Source organism: Vulpes vulpes, chromosome 1 (assembly GCF_048418805.1).
Source record: "Vulpes vulpes isolate BD-2025 chromosome 1, VulVul3, whole genome shotgun sequence".
NCBI lineage: Eukaryota > Metazoa > Chordata > Mammalia > Carnivora > Canidae > Vulpes > Vulpes vulpes.
Window position 1 is genome coordinate 17,435,756 of NC_132780.1, and position 22,576 is coordinate 17,458,331.

The 22,576-nt window shown below is 50.9% G+C and overlaps 2 protein-coding genes across 5 annotated transcripts in view; one reads left to right on the top strand and one right to left on the bottom strand.

The window, feature by feature from the left end:
* Positions 1-3,010: 3,010 nt before the first annotated feature.
* On the bottom strand, positions 3,011-8,729 carry HAS1 (hyaluronan synthase 1). The gene is made up of 4 exons (XM_026014211.2): positions 8,060-8,729; positions 6,452-6,677; positions 5,726-5,858; positions 3,011-4,015 (listed from the first exon to the last, which is right to left on the bottom strand). The coding sequence occupies exons 1-4, from the start codon at positions 8,669-8,671 to the stop codon at positions 3,340-3,342; spliced, it is 1,647 nt and encodes a 548-aa protein (XP_025869996.2). The 5' UTR covers positions 8,672-8,729; the 3' UTR covers positions 3,011-3,339.
* Positions 8,157-22,576, top strand: part of FPR2 (formyl peptide receptor 2) — a 37,465-nt gene continuing 23,045 nt past the window's right edge. Inside the window, exons 1-4 of one of the 4 annotated variants that reach the window (XM_072758357.1) lie at positions 8,157-8,696; positions 17,287-17,470; positions 17,584-18,167; positions 18,536-18,573. In XM_072758357.1, the coding sequence (XP_072614458.1) occupies positions 17,881-18,167; positions 18,536-18,573 (325 nt within the window). In that variant the 5' untranslated portion in view covers positions 8,157-8,696; positions 17,287-17,470; positions 17,584-17,880. Of the gene's footprint in view, positions 8,703-17,286; positions 17,471-17,583; positions 18,168-18,535; positions 18,574-21,488; positions 21,568-22,576 lie in introns of all 4 variants that reach the window. The other 3 variants (XM_072758363.1, XM_072758366.1, XM_072758373.1) reach the window with 3 other exon arrangements.

The following is a 22,576-nucleotide window of genomic DNA, read 5'->3' on the forward strand; positions in this document are numbered from 1 at the left end:
GCCCCTGACAGTGAGGAGCTCTAGATCTGTCCTGAAGGTAGGATCAGTGAGGTTTGCTGATGGATTGGAATGTTAGGTGTGAGAGGAAGAAAAGAGAAGGGGCAGTGTCCATGGTCAGGGCAGCAGAGGGTCCAGTAGAATCCTCTGCCATGATGGCAATGTTCTAGATATGTACTGTCCATTGTGGTGGCTACCAGCTACCTGTGGCCATGAAGTGGGTCAGATGTGGCCAGTGCAACTGAGGATCTAAATTTATAATCTTTTATAGCTAATAATTTAAGTTGTCCCTCAGCTGTGAAAACAGAAATCACAGAGGCATGTGTCTTTGTGTAACTGGATCACACTCTTTGTTTACTTGACAAGGAGCTCCTGGAAGGCAGGGGCTGCCTCTTATTCATTTCTGCATTTGCAAACCTGGCAAAATGTGTAATTCAGTACATACTTGGTAAATGGTTTCATGACTGATTGATATCATCAAAGAATGAATTTAAAAAATTAAATAGTCCTCTGTGGTAGGGGATATGTTGTGTGCAGTGCAGTTCTAGCATTTTTGATGTGAGCAGCTAGAATGTCAGAGTTCTGTTTACTGAGATAACGGATGCTGTGGGAGGAGCAGTTTTCTTGGAAGGTTTCAAGGAGGGAGGAAGAGGAGGACAGATGAGGCGTTGGGTCTGGTGGTGAGGAAGTGACTTGGAGGCAATTGGGTATACAAGTCGGGAATTCTGGAGTGAGGTCTGATCTGAAGATACAAGTTTCAGAGCCATGCCACTGAATGCACAGAGGAAATGAGTGTAAATCCATAAGAGAAGTAGATAGGAGGAAGTTTCTCCAAAGTTAAGCCATTTGAACCATGAGAAGCTGAGAAGGCAGCTGTGGCATCCCTGAAAGCCAAATGAAGAAAGCACTTCAAGAAGAGAGTGATCAGCTGGTCAGATGCTGCTGCATCATGAGAGAGGAGGCCTGAGAATTGGCCATTGGTTTCAGCAACATGGACATCACTGATAAACTTGACTGGAGCCATTTCCAAAGAGCCATGGCTGGGAGCCATGTGATTGGCATGGATTTGAAAGTCAGTGGGAGGCAACACTAGTCATCAGAGAAATGCAAATCAAAGCCACAATGAGATACCATTTCACACCCCCTGGGAGGCTATAATCAAAAAGTCAGGTGAGGGGCACCTGAATGGCTCAGTTGGTTAAGCATCTGCCTTGGGCTCAGGTCCTGGAATCAAGCCTCGCCTTGGGCTCCCTGCTCAGCAGAGTCTGCTTTTCCCTCTCCCTCTACTCCTCACCTTACTCATGTTCACTGTCTCAAATAAAATCTTTTTTAAACAAAATCAGTTGATAACAAATGTTGGTGACAATATAGGGAAATCAGAACCCTCCTACTTTGCTAATGGGAATATAAAATGGTACAGGCGCTGTGAAAACCACCTGTCAGTTTCTTAAGATATTAAACAGGACCACCATATGACTCAGCAACTCCACTTCTAGAGAAGCCCACCTGAGAGAATCTAACACACAGAGAATCTAACACACAGTTTCTGTTCACACAGAAACTTGTCTGTGAATGTCTATAGCATTATTCACAACAGCCAAAAAATGGAAACATCCCAAATATCCATCAACTGATAAATGTGTAAACCAAATGTAATATATCCCTACAGAGGAATATTATTTGGAAGTAAAAGGGAATGAGCCAATGATACATGCAACAACACAGATGAACTTTGTGTCACAAAAAAATATATATTGCATGATTCCATTTATGTGAAATGTCCAGAAGAGACAAATCTGTGGAGATAAAGCATAGATTATGGTTGCCTAGGGCATGGAGGTGGGTTCGGGGTGAATAATGCAAGTGACTGCCAGTGGATGTGGAGTTCCTTTTGGGGGGTGATGAAAATGTTCTAAAATTAGATTATGGTAATGGCTGCAGGAGTCTATAAAGTTACTAAAGACCATTGAATTAGGCACTTAATGTGGCTGAACTTTGTGGAAGAGAAATTGGAGACAAAGATAAACAGCTCTCAAGGAGTTTTGCTGTTAGAAATGAAACAGTAGGGGATCCCTGGGTGGCGCAGCGGTTTAGCGCCTGCCTTTGGCCCAGGGCGCGATCCTGGAGACCTGGGATCGAATCCCATATCAGGCTCCTGGTGCATGGAGCCTGCTTCTCCCTCCGCCTGTGTCTCTGCCTCTCTCTGTCTCTGTGACTATCATAAATAAGTAAAAATTAAAAAAAAAAAAGAAAGAAATGAAACAGTATGGGGCATCTAGCTGGCTCAGTCGGTGGAGCATGCAAAAGATCTTGATCTCCTGGTCATGAGTTTGAGCCCCACTGAGGGGGAGAGATTACTTTAAAAAAAAGAAAAAAGAAAAAGACAGTAGCTCAGGAGGAAATAGGTCAAGACAGGGTGTCCTAAAAATCACAGAGTGATAGCACATTTGGATGCTGGTGGGAAAGACCTCGTGGGGAGGGAAGGATTGATGATGTGGGAAGAATGGAAGGAGTGAGATCTTTGAGTAGACCTGAAGGCATGAGACTTAATGCCCCAGTGGGATAGGCTGGCATTGGAGCACAGTCAGTTTGCGTTCAGTAATGAGGAAGGTGTGGCCTGTGTGGGCACAGATGGAGATCAGTGGAAAGATATGCAAGTGGGACTGGTTTTTTTCTTGTCACTTTTGTTTTCTCAGTGAGATGGAAAGCAAAGTAAGGGTGAGGTGCTAGGGGTTTGAGGAGATGAGGTATGGCTTCCCTTTCTTAGCAGCCAAGTAGACCAGGAAAAGGCCCTTCTCAGTACCTAACAGTGTCACCACATAGCAGGTACTCCATTAAGTATCTGTGCTGAGAATTTTCACCCTCACATCTCCGACCCATGGGATGATTATTCCTGTTTCCCGAAGAAGGACCCTTCTAGGTTCAAACAGCTGGCACCTAGGACAGAGCCACAAGTCCCCAGCCTTCAGCCCTATAACCCCTCAGGTCTCAAAGAAAAGGGGGAGACTCAGGAGAAAATAAATAAAATTCTTTATTATATCCTAGTCACACAGTACAAATGGATATTAAATAAAAACAGGGAGAAAGCAGGCCCCAGGACAGCATGTGGAGACCCTTGTCCCCCACCCCTAAAAATCCATGCCCTGATCAATAAATACCCCCTTCCCAGAGACCCTGAAGTCCCAGCCTCAAGAATCTTGGGTCAACACCCCCTCGCTTCACAGAGGAGGGAAACTGAGCTCCAGAGAATCACCCAGCAAGTCTGTGGCTCCTGGGGCCCCTGCTGGTTTCCTCTTTTGCCTCCCTTGAAGTCCCCTGGGTGGGCACCCTGCACACCCAGACTCACACCTGGACTCTGTAGCCGCCTGAGCGCCGCCGGCAGAGCCTCCGCACACCCACCCAGTAGAGCGTCAGCATGAGCACCCAGTAGCCCACGTAGGCACCAGCCCCTGCGGCCAGGTGGTGGGCCTCGGCAGCCCGGGAAGGGCCGCTCCAGTCAGCCCGGGCCTCATGCACCACGCTGCGGACCAGGCCCCCCAGGAGCAGCAAAGCCCAGAGGGCCAGTGGCAGCAGGGGGACGTAGTTGGCGGCTAGCTTCCGCCGGCCAGAGGTGCCCCAGCCACTCTGGTTCATGGTGGCCAGCGCCAGGAACTTGGCGGGCAGGAGGCCGCACATGTAGAGCGGCGCGTAGAGCGAGAGCAGCACCATGCGTGGGCAGCCGCGCAGCCAGGCCGCAAAGGCCGCCTTAGCCAGCGCCACACCCTGCACGCACAGCAGCACCCACAGCAGCGCCCATGGGCGGCCCGCGTAGAAGAGCCGCAACACAGTAGCCGCCACGAAGAAGGGGAAGAGGCCCGAGACCACTGCCTCATAGGTCATCCACGCGTGGTGCCGGTGCCACCAGAGCGCGTTGTACAGCCACTCGCGGAAATATGATTTGGACCAGCGTGTCTGCTGGCTCAGCCAGCGCAGGAAGGACGAGGGAGTCTCAGAGTAGCAGCGGGACCGGGAGGTGTACCTGGATGGAAGGGACAGGACAGGCATCAGGACGGCCCTCTCGGTGGCCAGGACAGAGACCAGAGCCAGAAGAGGCCACTGCCGGACAACTGCTGGGCTGCAAGCATTCTTGACCTCCCTGGGCCTCATGTTCTCCTAAGTAAAATGGGACTGACCAGGATTCCTACCTAACAGGGCTGTTGTGAGAACTGAATCGGGATTAGAGGCCAAGTGCTTAGGATAGATGTCGTACTTGCTCAATAAATATTAGCAACTACTACGGTTTGCGCTATGACTAATATCACTACTGCCATTACTAATATCGTCACAGTTACTGACCTATTACTAATGCTATCACTAATCTGTTACGAATACTCTAGCGCTTGCTCTTACTGGCAGGCCTTGTGGTGAGGAATAAGCCAGGCGCTGTTCCTACCCAGGGCATCCCATGTGTTAGAGCTCAAGGGACCCATCAAGCCTCCTTCCTGCAGCCGCAGCAGACATCCTAGTCAGTCCCCACCCAGTGTGCGGCAAAGCCCACACAAGGCTAGAATCCTGCTCCTGGAATGTCATCAGGTGGCCGCTAACAGTTGCGTTTCTTAGGAGGCGTCCCACTATTCTCTCCCCACGGGTATTACTCGACATTGTTGTCCAGTCTCTTAACCCTGGCTGCCAGGCATCCTCAGGAGCCTCCCTGCCCTGCCCTTGGTCTCCTGCAGTCCGTACCCAAAACAGCTGCCAGAGGCATCCTGTTAAACGACACATCACCCCTCTGTCCACAATCCTCCCATGGCTCCCTGTCTTCATTCAAAGTTCTTGGGTGGCCTGTAAGCCTTTCTGGAGTGCACTCCATTACCACTCTGTCCTCCTTCCCGGATGCTCTCTCCCTTGCTAGGGTTCCGGCCGCATCATATCCAACCTCTATGCCTAGGAAGGGCATCCTAGTTAACATTTCATTCCCTGCTTCCAGACTCTACCTCCCCTTTCCTGGCATGTGCATTATCCAGTGTACTACTGGATACTCCTTAGTCATGGTCTCCCTAGTAAGCAGTATGCGTAAGCATGAGTTTGTGTCTCTTGTTAATGGCTGCATCCCCAGAGCCTAAAACATTGTAATGAGGGGCGCCTGGCTCGTTACATGGGAAGAGCCTGCTGCTCTTGATCTTGGGGTTGTGAGTTCAAGCCCCACACTGGGTATAGAGGTTACTTAAACTTTTAAAAACCCACTTTGTAATAAATATTTGCCTTGTGAATGAATGCATGGGTTCCTCTGGTAGACCCTAAGTTCTCTCCGGCCCTTTCACGGGGGCTAGTTTTGTAGAAATCTCTTTCCCCTGAACCTGACCCAGTCTCACTGGATTACGACTCTTCCTGAAGTACTCCATTCTTCTTGCTCACTCTCCCACTAGATCCCACTCTCCCTTCCCACCTCACTCGAAGTAATCTGTGAGGCTGCCCCATCTCATGTTGTACCTTCTAGGTGGAATTCCCCACCCCCGACCTTGCCTCACTTAGTAGAGTCCACTGGGTCACACAATCAGCCACCCTTGCCCCTTCCAGTATCTTCCATTCTCCCCTAATGCCTCACTTGGTAGAGCCCACTGTCCTGCCAGATACTTTGGGTTTGGAGAATTCCCAAAAGACACACGCGCACGCACACACACACACACACACACACACACACAGTCACTGGCCTCCACACACACCCAACCACCTGATCCCCTCAGCTTACTTGGTGGCATAGCCCATGCTGAGCATCCGGTTAGTAAGGTGCCGGTCATCCCCAAAGGTACAGTGGGTACCCAGAAACTTCTGGTTGTACCAGGCCTCGAGGAACTGCTGCAGGAGGTTGTTTCTGTACAGGCCTGGGTGGAGGTGGGGAGAACAGGAGCATCAGCCTCTACTGTCCCCCATCCTATCTCTAACCCGACTCCCCTCCAATTTTGGCCCCATCCTCAACCATCTCAATCCTGTCCTCAGCCCTGTCTCCAGCGACAACTCCAGCCCCAATCCCATTCTCAACAGCAATCCTTCCTCAACCCCACATTCATCCCAAAATTTGCCCCAATCCTACCCCTGACCCATATCCACTTTGGACAGCAAAAAAAAATCCCAACTCCATCATCAACCCCATATCCATTCTCAGCCCTATTCCCTACTCATCTCCTTCCAAAAACCCACCACCAACCCCAAACTTGGCCCCAGCCCTGTTCTTGACTTCCAACTCCAACCCATTCTCTTCCCCCAAACCTTTCCTCAGCCCCAAGCCCTATCCCCATCCACACCCTTCCTTCCAACCCCACCAAACACCATCCCACCTCCAACTTCCAGTCTCATCCCTATCCCTCATCCCTGTTGCAGCTCCATCTTTGTCCTCAATCTCAATTACATCCGGTTCTGACTCTCTCTCACCCCCTCCACTCTATCCATGGCCCTCCCCAGCCCTACCCCTGCTCACCTAGGGGACCACTGATGCAGGACACACAGTGGAAGTAGCTCTGACAAGCCCGCTCCACATTGAAGGCCACCCAGTACCGCAGGCTGCTTAGGAAGCTGACCCAGGAGTCCAGGGGGTTAAGGATCCGCACATCCCCCCCAACGGCCCCTACCCTGGGGTCCTCGTCCAGCACCCGCACCAGCTCCAGCAGTGCCATGGGGTCCAGCCTTGTGTCTGAGTCACACACCTGTGGGGTGGAAGGAGCCAGGATCAGGCCAGGTTGGTACTTGAGGGGAGGACATCACAGGGTAGGGAACTGCTGGGACACTGCACCCAATCTGAACATAACTTCCAATTTTTAAAAAAGATTTTATTTATTTATTTATGACAGAGAGGCAGAGACACAGGCAGAGGCAGAAGCAGGCTCCATGCAGGGAGCCCACATGGGACTAGATCGGGGGACTCTAGGATCACACCCCAGGCTGAAGGTGGTGCTAAACTGCCGGGCCACCAGGGCTGCCCTAACTTCCAATTTTGTAGTCACTTTCAAGATGGCCTCCCTAAGATCCACACCCTTGTACAATACCTTCCTCTGGCATGTGGGTGAGATCTATAACTTGCTTCTAACCCATAGGATATGGCAAAAGTGATGACACATAACTCCTGTGATTATATTACCCAATACACAAATAGTAAAGGAGTTTTGCAATGTAATTAAGATCCCTAATCTGTTGAGATCTCCTGGGTGGGTCTGGCCTAATCAGGTGAGCCCTTTATAAAAGAAGGTCTAGAAGTTAGAGACTTTTTCTTGCTTGCCTGGAAGAAGTTTTACAACTACAAGAAGATCAACCCTGCCCACAAACATAGGAGCCTGGGAGAAGCCCCTGAGCTGTAGATACGACCCAGCTCCAGCTGCCATCATGATCATGGCCTGATGGTACCGGAACAGAAGAGTCAGTTAAGCTCTGCCCAGAATCCTGATTCATGGAAACTAGGAGATAATAAGTGTTTTCTTTCAAGCTGCCAAATTTGTGGTTTTCATTTGTTAGGCAGCAATAGGTAACTAATGTGGTGCATTACTGAACCAATTCCTATACTGGATGAAGACAAGAAGAGATCTCTACATTGAAAAGGTGAATGAACAAAGCAATGAGTGACTTCTACATTGGATGGATAAATGAACAAATCTTTAGATTGGGTGGATGACTAGATGGATGGGTGGGTGGGTGAGGGAGAAGGAAAGAGCCTGCATCCAACAAATGAATGAATAAAATAAATGAATGACCTCCAACTGGGAAGGTGGATGTAAGAAGGTATGAGTGATGTCAACAACAATTTAAAAAAGAATGTGTGAGTCGGAGTGAAAGGAAGAGTATGCAGCTGGAGGATGAATGAATGAAGAAAGGGAGGAATTAATGAGTCACTACACGAATGACTGAAACAAATGAGCGGATGGAGGGATGTAGGAATGAACGAGTGACAGAAAGAGTCCCTACACTGGATGGCTGGATAAACAAAGACAGTCCGAACGAGGTCCCTTCCAATCCCTGCACCCAACCAAGAATCCTACAGGAGGGGGCGGCCCTACTCCGGGGTCCGGGCAGGTGCGCGCGGGCGCCTTGCACTCACCTGCACGTAGTCCACAGAGTCGCCGAGCGCCTTGAAGGCCGTGTACATGACCTCGCGCTTGCCGCCCCAGCGCTGCGCCACGCACACGCACCTGTGCGTCCTCACCAGCGCCTCCACCGCCAGCCGCCCGGGGTCCTCGGCCTCCACCTCCCGGTAGGCGCCCGCGCCCGCCGCGCCCGCCGCCGCCGGCTCCCAGGGCTGGTGGTAGTTGCCGTCCCACACGTAGGTGGCCGGGTCCTCGTCGGCGAAGACCTCGCGGAACATGTCCACCATGTAGAGGTCCTCGGGGCGGTTGCCGTCCACCACCATGAGGACGCGCAGCCGCGCGCGCGGGTACTGCAGAGCGCGGGCGGACGCCAGGCACTGGCGCAGGTACGCAGGGTCCTCCTGGTACGCCGAGATGGTCAGCGCCACGCTGCGCGCCGCCGCCGCGTCCAGGGGCCCCCGCGCTGCCGCCCGCCTCGCCGCCGCCGCCACCCGCCGGTGCTCCAGGTACGCGAAGAGGCTCTGCGCCACCAGGTGCGCGGAGAGGAAGGCGCCGTAGAGACCAAAGGCCAGGAGGCCGTAGCGGTCGGAGGCCAGCGGCACCCCGGCGGCGTAGGCCCAGGTCATGAGGCCCAAGATGAGCAGCGCGAAGGTGACGGTCAGCACTCGCCGGGCCAGGCCGGAGCAGTGGCGGGCGGCCGGGGTGGGCTTGGGCAGCTCCTGCCGGGGGATAGCAAAGGGGAAAGAGTCCTGAAGTCCTCCTCCGGGAAGTGAAGACCTAGGTCTCCCCCGAGTGCCTCCCCGCCCCGCCCCAAGTCAATACAACATGCCTTTTTTGTAAAGAAAATCCTGTGGGTACTGCAGAGTTATTTTCTTTTTTTTATTTATTTATGATAGTCACACACGGGGCGGGGGGGGGGGGGGGGGGGCTGAGACACAGGCAGAGGGAGAAGCAGGCTCCATGCACCAGGAGCCCGACGTGGGATTCGATCCCGGGTCTCCAGGATCGCGCCCTGGGCCAAAGGCAGGCGCTAAACCCCTGCGCCACCCAGGGATCCCTGCAAAGTTATTTTCACCAATGAAAGTAATTGTGGCAAACAGCAAGGCTTGATGCCTGATTATATTATATTGATTCTAATATATTTTTCCCTACATTTTAAAAAAAAGATTTTAATTTATTCCTGAGAGAGAGAGAGAGAGGCTGAGACATAGGCAGAGGAAGAAGTGGGCTCCCTGGGAGGAGCCCCACACGGGACTGATCCCAGAAACCCGGATCATGACCTGAGCCAAAAGCAGAGGCTCAACCACTGAGATACCCAGGCACCCATTTCCTCACATTTTATTTTATTATTATTTTTTAAAGATTTATTTATATATTCATGAGAGACACAGAGAGGCAGAGACCTAGGCAGAGGAAGAACCAGGCTCTCCGCAGAGTGTCCAGTTGGGGGAGAGGAGCTCGATCTGGGACATTTCCTCACATTTTAAACAGCTCCTCAATCCACGAGGATTACACTGAAGGAATGTTTAATTAATAAGGATTCTCCTCCCCTCCTGCTTCTTAGTGGTACATGAAATAATCACTCATCTCACAGAGGTTCCTTAGGGTTGAGATTGTTAATCATCATCATCTTAAAAATAATGCAATATGGTATGTACCAGATAAGCCTTTTATTTTATTTATTTTATTAATTTAATTTAATTTATTTTAGTCCTCACGACAGCCCTATGAGGTAGGTACAATCATCCCCATTTTACAGATGAGGCAGCTGAGTCAGAGAAAGATGCAGCAACCTGCCCAAGGTCACACCTGGATAGCAAAGAAGCTAGGGTTTGAACCCTAAGAATCTGGTCACTGAACCATCAGCTTATATATTGAAGCTTTACTCCCCAGGAGAGCCTGAGGGTGCAGGAGGCAACAGATAATGTTTTCAGTGCCATCATACCCATAGCAAAACCGAGGACTGGTTAGTCAGGAAGAGTGGCTTGCTCAAGGTCATGAAGCTCACAGGTAGGGGGAGTCTTTTCTCCAACTTCCCAAGGGCATGGCCATGGTCTCCTTCACTGCTCAGGTCTCCAACAGGCCCAAGTGCCTAATACACATTGCTGGAAGACCTCAGAATCAGAGAGAGACATGCCTCTGTTTTCTCGTCTTGTAAATTGGGGATTTAGCCCCTTCTACACATCAAGTACTGCTCCAAGTGTGGCAGATACTGTTACTTGTTCCTGTTACATAGGTGAGGTGATTCTCTTGCCCAAGGCCACTCAGGCAGTCTGGCTCCATGGTCCTCTAAGCTAAACTGCCTCCTGTGTCATCAGCTTCCATCTCATGGGCTTCTTTATGAGTTAAATGAGTCATTAGGATACAGACTTGTGTTGTCCAATACAGGAGTCACCAGCCACATGTAGCTACTGGGTGCTTGAAAAGCAGCCAGTATGACAGAGGAGCTGACTTTTTAATTTTATTTAAATATTTAACTATAGAAACTGATACTTGATTCAATATTGGAAAGTTTTTAAGTATGTTTGAAACAAGTAGGGTGTGTGAAGCTTCTTTTTCACCTGTCAATTTTATGAAACCTAAATAGAGGTCCAGATCAAGTATCTCCAATGAAAGTATATAGCATCTGTGTGAGATGTGCTATACATCTGGATTTTTAAGGCTTTGTTGAGAAAAGAAAGAGTTAAATATCTCATTAATATTTGTATTGGGGCAGCCCGGGTGGCTCAATGGTTTAGCACCATCTTCAGCCCAGGGTGTGACCCTAGAGACCCAGTATCAAGTCCCACATCAGGCTCCCTGCATGGAGCCTGCTTCCCCCTCTGCCTGTGTCTCTGCCTCTCTCTCTCTGTGTCTCTCATGAATAAATAAATAAAATCTTTAAAAAAATTATTTGTATTGTTGCATACTGAAATGACAGTTTTAAAAATCTTGTTATGAAGTTTTATGTTACTTTGTAGTAAATATGGTCTGATGCATCTATTCATGCATATGATATGTCTGAGATAGCAAGGGTCAGCACCCTACATCCCTCGGGCCAAATGCCTGCTACCCTTTTCACTACAGCTCTGCAAGCTAAGACTAGTTTTTAGGATTTTTGTTTTTGTTTTTTCAAAGATTTTATTTTTAAGTAATCTCTACACCCAGTGTGGGGCTCAAACTTACAACCCGGAGATCAAGAGTCATATGCTCTACCAACTGAGCCAGCTGGGCATCTCTAGTTTTTACATTTTTGAATGGGTGAAAAAAGTCAAAAGAATATTTTGTGGCATATGAAAATTACATGACATTCAAACTTCAGCATCCTTAAATCAAGTTTTATTGGCACACAGCCACACTCATCTGTTTACATACTGTTTGTGGCTGGTTTCATGCTACACCGAAGTTGAGTAGTTGCAGGAGAGACCATATGCACACAAAAAACTTAAATATTGATTATCTACCTTTCTACAGAAAAAGTTTGATGACCCCTGATACACTGGGTTATATAAAATATATTATTGAAATTAAGTTCATCTTTTTCTTTCTACTTTTTAAAATGTGGCCACTAAAAAATTTTTAACTATGTAAGTGGCTCACATTATAGGACACAGTTTTAACTTCTATAAGGTAGAGTTTTTAGCATAGTAATCACTCAATATTAATAATTATATTATTATTACTTCTGGAATTCTCCTTCTATGTCCTTTTGATCCATACCTGGCCCTGCCTGAGTTTCTGGAGAGTGGCCCAATTCATGCTGGGGGTCACTGAGATAGCTGGGCCACTGGAGGACTCTAATGTCAACACTCAGAAACACACATACACAGCCCCACACATATATTCCCACATATATTCTTGTCTCTGCCAAGAGACACACAGCATGCCCACAAAAGAAAACATTCATGTCCTCTAAGAACCTCTGTTCTTAGAACTTAGTGACCCTGAGACTCTCACCAACAGCCACACAGGTGAATCTGGAAACACACCCCCTTGAGCAGAAAGGAGCTAAGCCAGGGATCGGATGCCCTCAGGGCCACAAACATTTAGGCACTCACCCTTGGGTCCCAGCAAAGGGACAGAGTTTCAGAAAACCGTAACAGTTAAGGTTGAGCCATATGAAATGACCATTTTCAAAGGGCAAACGTGACCAGATAGCCGCGATTTCATTTGGTTCAACTTCATAGTTATTGAACAGCCATAACAGAAGAAATCCGGGCCCCACGTCAAGCGAATACAGCCCCCCTCGCACACGGACGCGGACTTACTGCAGGATCAGCGTGGGCCTGTCCCCTCTCATACACTACAGGTGGGATGGCCACCTACAAGGGGGGATGGAACCCGGACGCCCCAGCGGGGGTCGCCGTCACTGCGGCAGCGCGCCCGGGTCCCCACCCACGTGGTCGCGCAGGTGCCGGCAGGCCCGCACGCACCTGTGTCATCGCTGCGGGTCCAGCGTGCGCTCCTCTCCTGCTCCTCGCTCCCGGGTCTCGCTGTGGCCCGGGAGCCCGGGGGTCATTTGAAGACCGATGCGGGCGGGGGCGGAGGAGGGCTGACGTCAGGGCGGAGCTGGGCCAGGGGCTCTGAGGTCACGGATGAGCCGGGCAGCTCCACCCGCTTCCCGCCACTGCCCGCCACCCCGCGCCCGACGGCCTCGGTTCCCAGGGCCGCAGTCGCGCCCTCCCCTGCCCTCCCAGGCCTCCTTCTCCCGCTCTGCGCTCTCTTCTCTCCATTCCTGCCTTCCTCTCCCTCGCTGTCTCCCCCACTGCGTCTTTCCTCACGTCTGCCCGATTCCTCTGCCCCCTCTCCCGCACCCCAGCCGCTCCCCTCGAAGCCCTAGGGATGGAGGAAATGCGCACACGTGCGTGCTTGGGGGTGTGGCCGGGCGCTGGCGGCGAGGCCTGCCGTCTGGAAAGAGCTGTGAGTGCTTGTGGGTCTGCATGTGTGCGCTGTGCCAGGGCCGGGGAGGGGGCTGGGCGCCGAGACGGGTCCCCCTAAGGGCGCAGGGAGAACTCACAGCGTAGTGGCGCCGCTGCCCCGGGGAGCCTTCAGGAAACCTGAGTCACAGTGAAGGTGGCAGTGGCCTCGTTTGGAGGCCAAAGACACGGGGTCCTGGGGCATCTCGAGACCAGTATCCCCACTCAGTGATAAATGTCACTGTTTCCATGCCCTTCTTTTTCCATGATTTTTTTTTCAAGATTTTATTTCTTTATTCATGAGACACAGAGAGAGGCAGAGACCTAGGCAGAGGGAGAAGCAGGGAGCCTGAGGGGAGCCTGATGCGGGACTCGATCCCAGGACCTCAGGATCAGGACCTGAGCCAAAGGGGGACGCTCAACCACTAAGCCACCCAGGCGTCCCCTTTCTCCATGATTAAAAACAACAAAAAATGCACCTCTATACCTAATTCTTTCTGTCTCTCCTCTGTGAGCTGATCATGCCCACCTCCTACTCTCTCTGAGCTCCTGTCACTCTGGCTCTGCCTCTCTGACCACCTGTCTGTCTGCTCCCTCTGTGGGTTCCTGTTTCTCTCCATGCTTCCCTCTCTCTTTCTCTCTCTTTCTCTCTTTCTCTCTTTGTGTCCATTTCTGTCTGCTTCTCTCTGGCTCTGTGTCTCTTTATTTCTGACTTGGTCTCCCTGACTTTCTTACTAAGTCTCTCTCTCTTCCTTTTTCTGCCTCCGAGTCCTCCTTTCTCCCTGCTAGTCCATCTCATCCAGCCTGTCCTGGAGCTTTCCCCTGCAGGACACCAAGTCCTCACTCCCTGGGTTCCCCTGGGAGGCAGGGAGTGAGGAACCATGGCTAGGTTGGGTCTTGCCTGAGCCTGGCTGTCAGGGAGAAGGCCAGTTTGGGGCCCAAGTAAGAGGCACCCCGCCCACCTCACCAGGGTGGGGCCGCGTCTCTGACGCTGTTGCCAGGAGCCTGGCTGCCTGGTGTCTGGCTGTGTCAGGATGATGGATCCCCCGATGGGAGCTGAGCCCAGAGCAGGAGGGGAGGGAGATTCCTTTACCCCAGGGTGGAGGTGGGGGCAGCCTAGGCTCCACTCAGAAGCCGGGCATTTGGCTGCCCAACCCCCACCCCACCCTGCCCGGGTGGAGCAGCTGTATAAAACCAGATGTTTCTAAAACCAGAGTGTGAATGAGGAAGGAGGGATCACGGCTTTAAACTCCAATGGCTTCCTCTTCCAGGATCCAGGAGACCAGGCCCCCAGCCCCTTCCTCCCTCAGATGCAGGGGTCCAGGCCCCCAGCCCCTCCTCCCCAGACCCAGGAGTCCAGCTCCCAGCCCCTTCCTCCCTCAGACCCAGGAGTTGGGGCCCCCAGTCCCCTCATCCCTCAGACCCAGGGGTCCAGAACCCCAGTCCCTCCTCCCTCAGATCCAGGAGCCCAGACCCCTAGTCCCTCCTCCCTTCCAAAAGTCCAAGCTCCCAACCCCGTTCTCCCTCAGATTCACATGTCCAGTGTCCCAGAATTCCTTGCAGGGAGAGATGACCATGGCTGGTAGTAGCCAAGACAAGGACAGATGAAACCAGGCACTCCCACAGGAGGCAAGAGGTAGTGGCAGGATCACCTCTAGCTCCCCTCACTGACAGCCATCTCTTCCAGAACCCTCCACTCCAGTGGAGGCTGATCTCTCTTCTGTGCCCTGGGTACACAGTGGCCCTCTCAAGATTTCCATCCTCACCAGAAAACATCAGAGTTTGGTTTACAGAAAACCAGGACAGAAGGAGTGAAGAGTGGGGAGATAATAAGGCAGATGTGGAGAAAGGGCAGAGGAAAAGAATATTTGTTCACTGTAGGGATGTCTCCTGCCCCGCTGGTGGGCCAGGCTCTCGGCTGGGTGATGCCACGCACACAGAGATGACTCAGACCTGGGCCCTGCCCTTGTGGAGATGCCAATCTTGCGAAGGAGACAGCTGTGTAAACAGAGGATCAAAGAGCAGTGCAAGGATGCTTTAACCCAGCTGGAGAATCAGGGTGGGCTTCCTGGAAGAGGTGATGTCCTAGAGGAGCAGAATCCTAACCAATGAGGAGTTAGCCAAGGTAAGGGTGGGGATGTGGCTGGTGGTTTAAAAGTGGAGTAGAAGGGCAGGCAAGGCAAGCAATGTCCTGGTCAGCAAAGTACAGGTGGGTTGATGTTGTAGAGGCATAAAGGGTGAAGCACTGGGCTAGGGGTGGGGTGCATAGCAGGGTTCACCCCATGCAGGGTTTTGATGGGCAGATTTGGGGGTCAACATTTGGTTCTGAGGATGCAAGGGAAGGCTGGGAGCGGAGGCTGTGCCAGACAAACTGGATGAAGAGATCAGGGACTCCTGGCAGGGGTGTCTGAGTGGCGAGGTTCTATCAGGGTCTTCTCTGAGCAAGTCTGAGCTGGGATGCAGGCAGTAGCTGCGGGGCTGGAGCAGAGGCCCCTGAGAACTCAGAGGAGCGAGGAGACCAGCTCACCGAGCTCCTTCTGGAGACATCTGTCTCATTTCGGGGGCAGATCCCCCTTCTCCATGGTTACTTGTCTCCTGAGGAGCTAGAGAGAACAAGGGCCCCCAGGAAATAACCTGAGGAAGTGATGGGGTTTTGTTAAATACCTGAGTCCAGGCACATCTGGGCGGGAATCTGCCCTGTGTCCTGAGTGGGAAGGAAGTGCTTTGGGAGAGTTAGAGGATGGGGGCAAGGGGTGGGAGGATGGAGGGAGAGGAGGAATCAGAGAAGGAAGGGAGAAGGGAGAGGGGAAGAGGGAGGCTGGCTTACCTGGCCAAAGATGTCTAGATGGAAACCGTGCCACCCCCTCCTGTTCCCCTTTACCTCCCTTTGCTCTTTCCTATTTTGCACTGCATTTTTCACCTTCCTACATGAACTGTAAGTTGCCCACCTTTTGTCTTCCTCGTATATTGTGCGTCCCTCTTGTCAGGAGGCAGGCTCCATACAGGCAGTGGCCTTTGTCTCTGCTGTTCATGACTGTTTCCTCAGGATCTGGACCTGAGCCTGGCACATAGTAGGTGTTCAACAAACTTGTGTCAGACGAATGAGTGAGATCCTGATGGAAGACAAAATGGTAGATGGAGAGAGGAAAGAGAAAGAGGAGGAGGAAGAGGAGAGAAGAGGAAGGAACTGGGTGGATGGAGAGAGGAGGAAAGACAGGGCTGAGGGGAGAGGACAAGGGAGAGATCCCAGTGCAGGGACCCTCCCCCATCCCTGCCCAGCTACTGGAGGGGCATCCCTAAGTGCCAGACCTGAGAGGGATGGGATTCAGAGCCCCAGGGAGGAGGAGGGACCCTAGCCAGGTGCCCCAGGATCAGCAAAGATCCAAATCTGGAAGCAGACTGCCTCTGGACTTCGGGGAACTCAGAGGGCTTGGGTCCCAGCCTTGTTGGCAGCACAGGAGCCCACAGGGCCTTTCCTCCTCCACTCCCCACTTCATTCTGGGAAACACCTAGGCCTCTAAGATTCAGCAAAAATCCTGAGGGGGAGGGAGGGAGGAAGGCCCAGAGACTGTGTGTCCTCCTTCTGCCTCTAGGAGGAAGCTGTGAGGCCACCGAGGGGTGGGGGGCGGGGTTGGCCTGCCTGCCCTTAACCCTGTCCTGGCAGCTGGGGACACCTCATCCCAGCCTCCTCTGCTGCTCCTGTTTGTGTCCCTGGAGGAAACAGAAACAGAGAGACAGAGAAGGGAGAGGGAGAAGAAGGAGGAGACTTCTTTTTCTAGAGTTCTATCCTCTCCCAGGGAAGCAAGAGAGGGGTCTCTTTTTACAGAGAGGGAGCCTGAGGCCCCAAGAAGAGCAGTTTCATAGCCAGTGTGATCCAGCTGGGAGGCAGCAGAAAAGGAGGTCACCGAGGGAGGAAGGGCTGGGGGCTGGACCTCTGGGTCTGGGAGGAGGGGCTGGGGGCCTGGGGACCTGGACTCCTGGGTTAGAGGGAGGGATCTGCACTCCTGGGTGCTGAAGAGGAGGCCTGGGGCTCCACTTTGTTCTGAGCTCTGACAGAAAATTTTGTGAGACCCAAAATTTACTCCTGCTCACATGGCTTTGGCTCTGTGTGTCTACCACTTCCTTCTGGAAGCAGTCCACCGTGAACCTAAGTCCACTTTCAGCACAGGCCAGGGCCTGGTGAGCTTCCATGGAAGGAATACAGCTGTCTGAGTCAGAAGACAGATGGGAGGATGTGGAGTCAGAGGGACAGTCTGGGGCCCTCAAGGAGGAAGCAGTTACTTGTGTGTTCTTGGCAAGGAGCCATTTCATTCCCCTGAGCCTCTCTTTCCTCATCTGTAAAATAGGAGATCTCAAGTTGTCCCTTCAGATTAAGGGAGAAAGAGCATCTGCCTGGCACACTGCAGTTTGAGATACGTGTCAACTGTTCCTGAACCAGCAGTATGAGGATCTCCATGAATGATTCCGGTGGCAACAGGGGACCCTTTGCCTGCCCTGGCCACCTCAGTTGTGATCTGGGAAATCAGCCAGGTAGGGTCTGGGAGGGGCCCATGGTCTGGAGTCAGCTGCACCTGGGTTCCAAGGCTGTTGGCCTTAGGCAAGTCATGTCCAACCCTGGCAACATGTCCCTCTTCCACCCACAGGCAAGGAGAGCCCATGACCACACTGATGGGCATGGATGGAACTGTGCTGGCCACAGAGCGAATCTCTGGGTCCCAGCTTTCTCATCTCTGGAGGAGGGTGAAAAGACCTGGCCACTCCAGACTATTTCAAGAAGCTTGGAAAAGTTGGTGGAGTGGACAGTGTGCAGCACAGAGAGTGTGCCATGAAGGGGTGCCCCTGTGGGCTCCAAATGGAAGAAGTTGGAGGAGCAGAGGCCTGTAGCCCTTCTCTCTGTAGTCAGTGCTGCAGGCGCCCGTCTTCTGGGGGCTCCGACGGCAATGCTGGGAGATGAGGAAAGGAAACCACGCAGCCTCTACTTGCTGTCTACTGCCAGCACCAGGCTGTGGGCTTACCCCAGCTCTTATCCTGGCCCTTGTGCCTCTGATGCCAGAGAGGAGTTCCATCTTCCAAAGGATGAAATGAGCACTCAGAGAGATGATGAAGGAAGGTGCCCAAGAGCACATGACCACCAGCTACTCTGGGCAGCACCTCGGGAAGTCCTACCCATGGGCCTGTGGGCACCACCCAGCATCCCAGTCATCCCACCCCCTTATATTCTGTCTCCGTGAGTTCAGGGCCCCTGGAAATGGTTTGAACAAATGTCCCAGATGGTTGTTAGCTTGTGAAGGTTGAAAACCATGGTCCAAGGATTTCAGAGCAGAGTCTGCTGAATGATCCCCTGATCTGCTGATTGCCAAAGGGAGGTGCTATGGGGAACAAGGATTGAGGATGGGCGAGGGCAGGTCTGAGGGGAAGGGCCATGTCACTGTGGTCTGGATCTCAGAGGATGGAGAAAGCAGAGGGAGAGCATGCTTGTCTCCGGCAGGTGGAAAGAGCCAAAATGGTGGTGACCATGATTTATGCCACTCCCTGGGCCACCCACTTCACATTCATTAGCTCTAACTGAAGATCTCCCTCTGATGGTTATTACAGATCCTGTGTTAGAGAAGAGAAAACTGAAATTCAAAAAGGTAAGTGAGGGAATCCCTGGGTGGCTCAGCGGTTTAGCGCCTGCCTTTGGCCCGGGGTGCAATCCTGGAGTCCCAGGATCGAGTCCCACAACGGGCTCCCAGCAAAGAGCCTGCTTCTCCCTCCTCCTGTGTCTCTGCCTCTCTCTCTCTCCCACTCTCTATGTCTATCATAAATAAATAAATCTTTAAAAAAACAAAAAATTAAAAAAAAAAAAAAAGGTAAGTGACCCATCCAGGGTCACACAAGTAGCAGAAGAGCTGGGATTTGAACATGGCTTCTACAGAATGGGAAGTCCATGTGCTTTCTGCACTGCCCTGTGCTGGTAAATGTTAACATCTGGCTCCAGAAAAAAAAAGTATATAAAAGTATAGAAAGACAATGTGTTTACAATAAAAGATTTTCTGATTATAAACGATAGGTGGCACACAGTTACCAATAATAATACAATACATAGGGCAGCCCTGGTGGCTCAGCGGTTTAGTGCAGACTTCAGCCCAGGGCGGGATCCTGGAGACCCGGGTTTGGATCGAGTCCCATGTCGGGCTCCCTGCATGGATCCTGCTTTTCACTCTGCCTGTGTCTCTGCCTCTCTCTCTCTATGTCTCTAATGAATAAATAAATAAAATCTTTAATAATAATAATAATAATACAATACACGATACTCTTTGTTGTAAAATCCATACAACTATAGTTTCAGGAGACTTGCTATTTCTTGAAAAACCCAGCACTGATTTTTATAATTCTGTCGCCAACAGTAATATCACAATATCAGACTGCAAAGGAATATTTGATTATTACCTAACCCAGCAAACACATAGCTCATGTCACTGATGAACAAGTATAGGTCTGACATGAATGTTGGGTGGTATTTTTACTTACATTACTGAGAGAGACAAACGTGAAACAAAGATGTTGGAACTTGATTTGTTCATCCACTATAGCAAAGAAATTAGGAAGTGATGGATTTTAAGAATTTGATGTCTTTTTAAAATGTGACTTAATTTTATATGCTAGATTTCTAATAATAGCTATAAAATTCCTGAAATTTTAACAACTGTCTCTTTGTGAGAACGTATCTGAGACCTGAGACCTCCACCATGTCAGATTCCAGAAATCATGGTCTCTGCCTACTTTGAGGGTTGGGGGACTGAGGCCATCTGTAGTCTGTGGAAACAATACTGCCTATAGTGGGCATTTGTCTGTGGTGGTCTCTGCCTCAGGCACTAACCAGATGCTTCAGGTCACTGACGATTGTGCTTGGAACCCAGATATTTCTGTGTGCGGTGCTGGTGTTTCTCACAGCGCCCCTCTGTGTGAATGAGGTGGGGTGGGGAAAGGTTGGAAATGATTTTCACTGTCTTCACTGAGCCCTATGTCAACTCACCCACCTCAACTCTGCAGCTGCAGAAAACCCTGAAAAAACCCTGAAACCCACACTTTACCTTTACCTCTCCTGTGCCAGGAAAGTACTCCCTCACCCTTTCTCTTCGCTCTGTCCCTGGGCCCCTCCATTCCCTCTTCCTCCCTCCTTTCTTCTCTTTGCCCTCCTTTGTTTTTCTCTCTCAATGAAAATTTTACCAAAGTATAATATATGTACAGAGCATACTTATCATAAATGTACCATCAGCAAATGGTCACAAGATCAAGGAGGACATCTCACCATCCCCTAACCCTCACCCTGTGCATGCAGCCCACCCCCTCCCCTTTGCCCCCATGCCAGAGGCAGTGTCCCAAGTCTAATGGACCCCTGTTTTAAAACTTCATATAGTGCAGGGTGCCTGGGTGGCTCAGGTGGTTAGGCATCTGCCTTTGGCTCAGGTCATGATCCTGGGGTCCTGGGGTCAAGCCCCACATTGGGCCTCCTGCTCAATAAGAAGCCTGCTTTGCTCTCTGTCTCACCCTCTCTCTCAAAGAAAAAAATTAACATAAAATTTTAAAACTTCATATGGTGCATCCTCTTTTATGCTTTTCTTCTTTTTTAAAAAAGGATTTTATTTATTTAGAGAGAGCAAATGTGCATGAGTGGAAGGAGGGGCATAGGGAGAGGGAGAGAATCTCAAGCAGACTCCCCACTGAGTGCACAGAGCCTGCTGGCAGGGCTTGATCCCATGACCCCGAGACCCAGAGGCCCCCAAATCATCACCGGAGCCGAAATCAAGAGTCGGACGCTCAACTGACTGACCCACCCAGGCACCTCTTGTGCCTGGCTTTTGCTCAACACTATGAGTTTCATCCACAGTTGTGCACACGTGTTGTCATGAGTGGCTCATTCTCGTTTCTGTAGGGGAATACTTTGTTGTGTGAATATTGTGTCTCCCTTCATTCTGCAGACAATCCTCTACAGTGGGATTGTTCACAGACCCATGTTACAGGTGGGAAGGCAGAGGCTCAAAGCCATGAAGTCCTCGGGGCCAGGAGTCTGGGTCCCCAGCTCTCCCCCTTAGTCTCTCTAGAGCTGAGGTTCTCTGTTTTCTACCCCTCACAGGATCTATATTCTGAAGAGGCAAAACTTCTCAATCTTCCATGATTTCCAAAGGAGCACAGCTGAGGGGGGAAGCTGAGCCAGAAGGGGAAGTGGATCAGGGGCCGCTTGAGTAATAGGAACCAAGCCTTTCCTGATTTCCAAACAGTCAATGATGTGATGCCTGTGTTGGCACCATGTGTGGCTGAGCCAGAGCCTCCTAGGAATCTACATATTCAGCCCCTTAGCCCCATGCTCCTTTCACTGGGCCCTGCATGTTAGGTTGATTTGTGATCTTTTGGGCTGAGGACATACAGGTCTCTCTGGTTTTAAAGGTTATCAGAAAACACCAGTGGCTATCTCACAAATACATTTGTCAAAAGCAGAGAGAAATTTGGGAATACAAAGGCAAACAGGAGAATGTGAGGGTACTCATTCCTTCATATTCCCTAGGGCCTGTACACGCCAGATTCTGTGGCCAGAATACAGACGCAGACAGGATTCAGAACAGTCTCGATGAGCTCAGAATGAGGTGAGGAGAGGGGGGGGGGGGACCCTCAGTCAGCCTAGAGCAACATAGCCAAGCCTGTGGCCTCTAGCCACATACAGCTCTTTAGATTTAAATGGATTAAAATTAAATTTATAATCCAATTCCTCCACTGGAGATTTAGACTTGGGGCTGGATGCATGGCTGCCATGACAAAGAGTGGGTCAAGGAAGCAGAAAGTGAGAGTGACTGATTCTGAACCTCATTTCAACATGTGGGGTTTTCCCCACACCACTAAGCAATTCTTTGACAATGGCTGGTGTCCTACAGTTTAACTCAATTCCAATACTAATCACCCTGAGTTAGAGTCACACCCCACAGGTTGGGGGGGGGGGCTCAGTCCTACAGGACTCCTCCTCTCTGCCCGCCTGTTTCTAATGCCAGGTGCAAGTCCAAATTGTCACCTGCTTCTGACCAACAGGCTATAAATCAGGTTCCCATGACCCCCTCGTTGGGTTCGATTAATTTGCGAGAGTAGTTCACAGAGCTCAGGAAACCTGTTTACTCACTAGATTACCATCTTATTACCAAGGATATTAAAGGATATGAATCAACAGCCAGATGAAGTGAAATGTAAGGAGAGGTCCCAATCAAAGGAGTTTCTGTCCCCATGAAGTTTGGGGGCCGAGCATGGTGGCATGTGAAAGCATTCTGGTTCCCCAAACTGTAAGTTCTCCAAAACCCACCCTTCTGGGCTTTAATAGAAGCTTCATTACATAGTCATGACTGATTAAATCTTTGGTTATGGGGCACCTGGGTGGCTCAGTGGTTGAGCATCTGCCTTTGGCTCAGGGCGTGATCCCAGGGTCCTGGGATCGAGTCACACATCAGGCTCCCCCGAGGAGTCTGCTTCTCCCTCTGCCTAAGTCTCTGCCTCTCTCTCTGTGCCTCTTATGAATAAATAAATAAGTAAAATCTTAAAAAAAATAAATATTTGGTCATTAGTGACTGAATTAAATCTACAGGCCCCTCTCCCCTCCCAGGAGGTGACAGA

Excerpts from the sequence above, each read along its gene's own strand:
- HAS1 (XM_026014211.2), bottom strand. The coding sequence starts at position 8,671 with ATGACCTGGGCCTACGCCGCCGGGGTGCCGCTGGCCTCCGACCGCTAC. Across the intron at positions 6,678-8,059 it reads ACTCTGTGGACTACGTGCAG|GTGTGTGACTCAGACACAAG; the intron begins GTGAGTGCAAGG and ends TCCACCCCACAG. Across the intron at positions 4,016-5,725 it reads AGCATGGGCTATGCCACCAA|GTACACCTCCCGGTCCCGCT; the intron begins GTAAGCTGAGGG and ends CCTTCCATCCAG.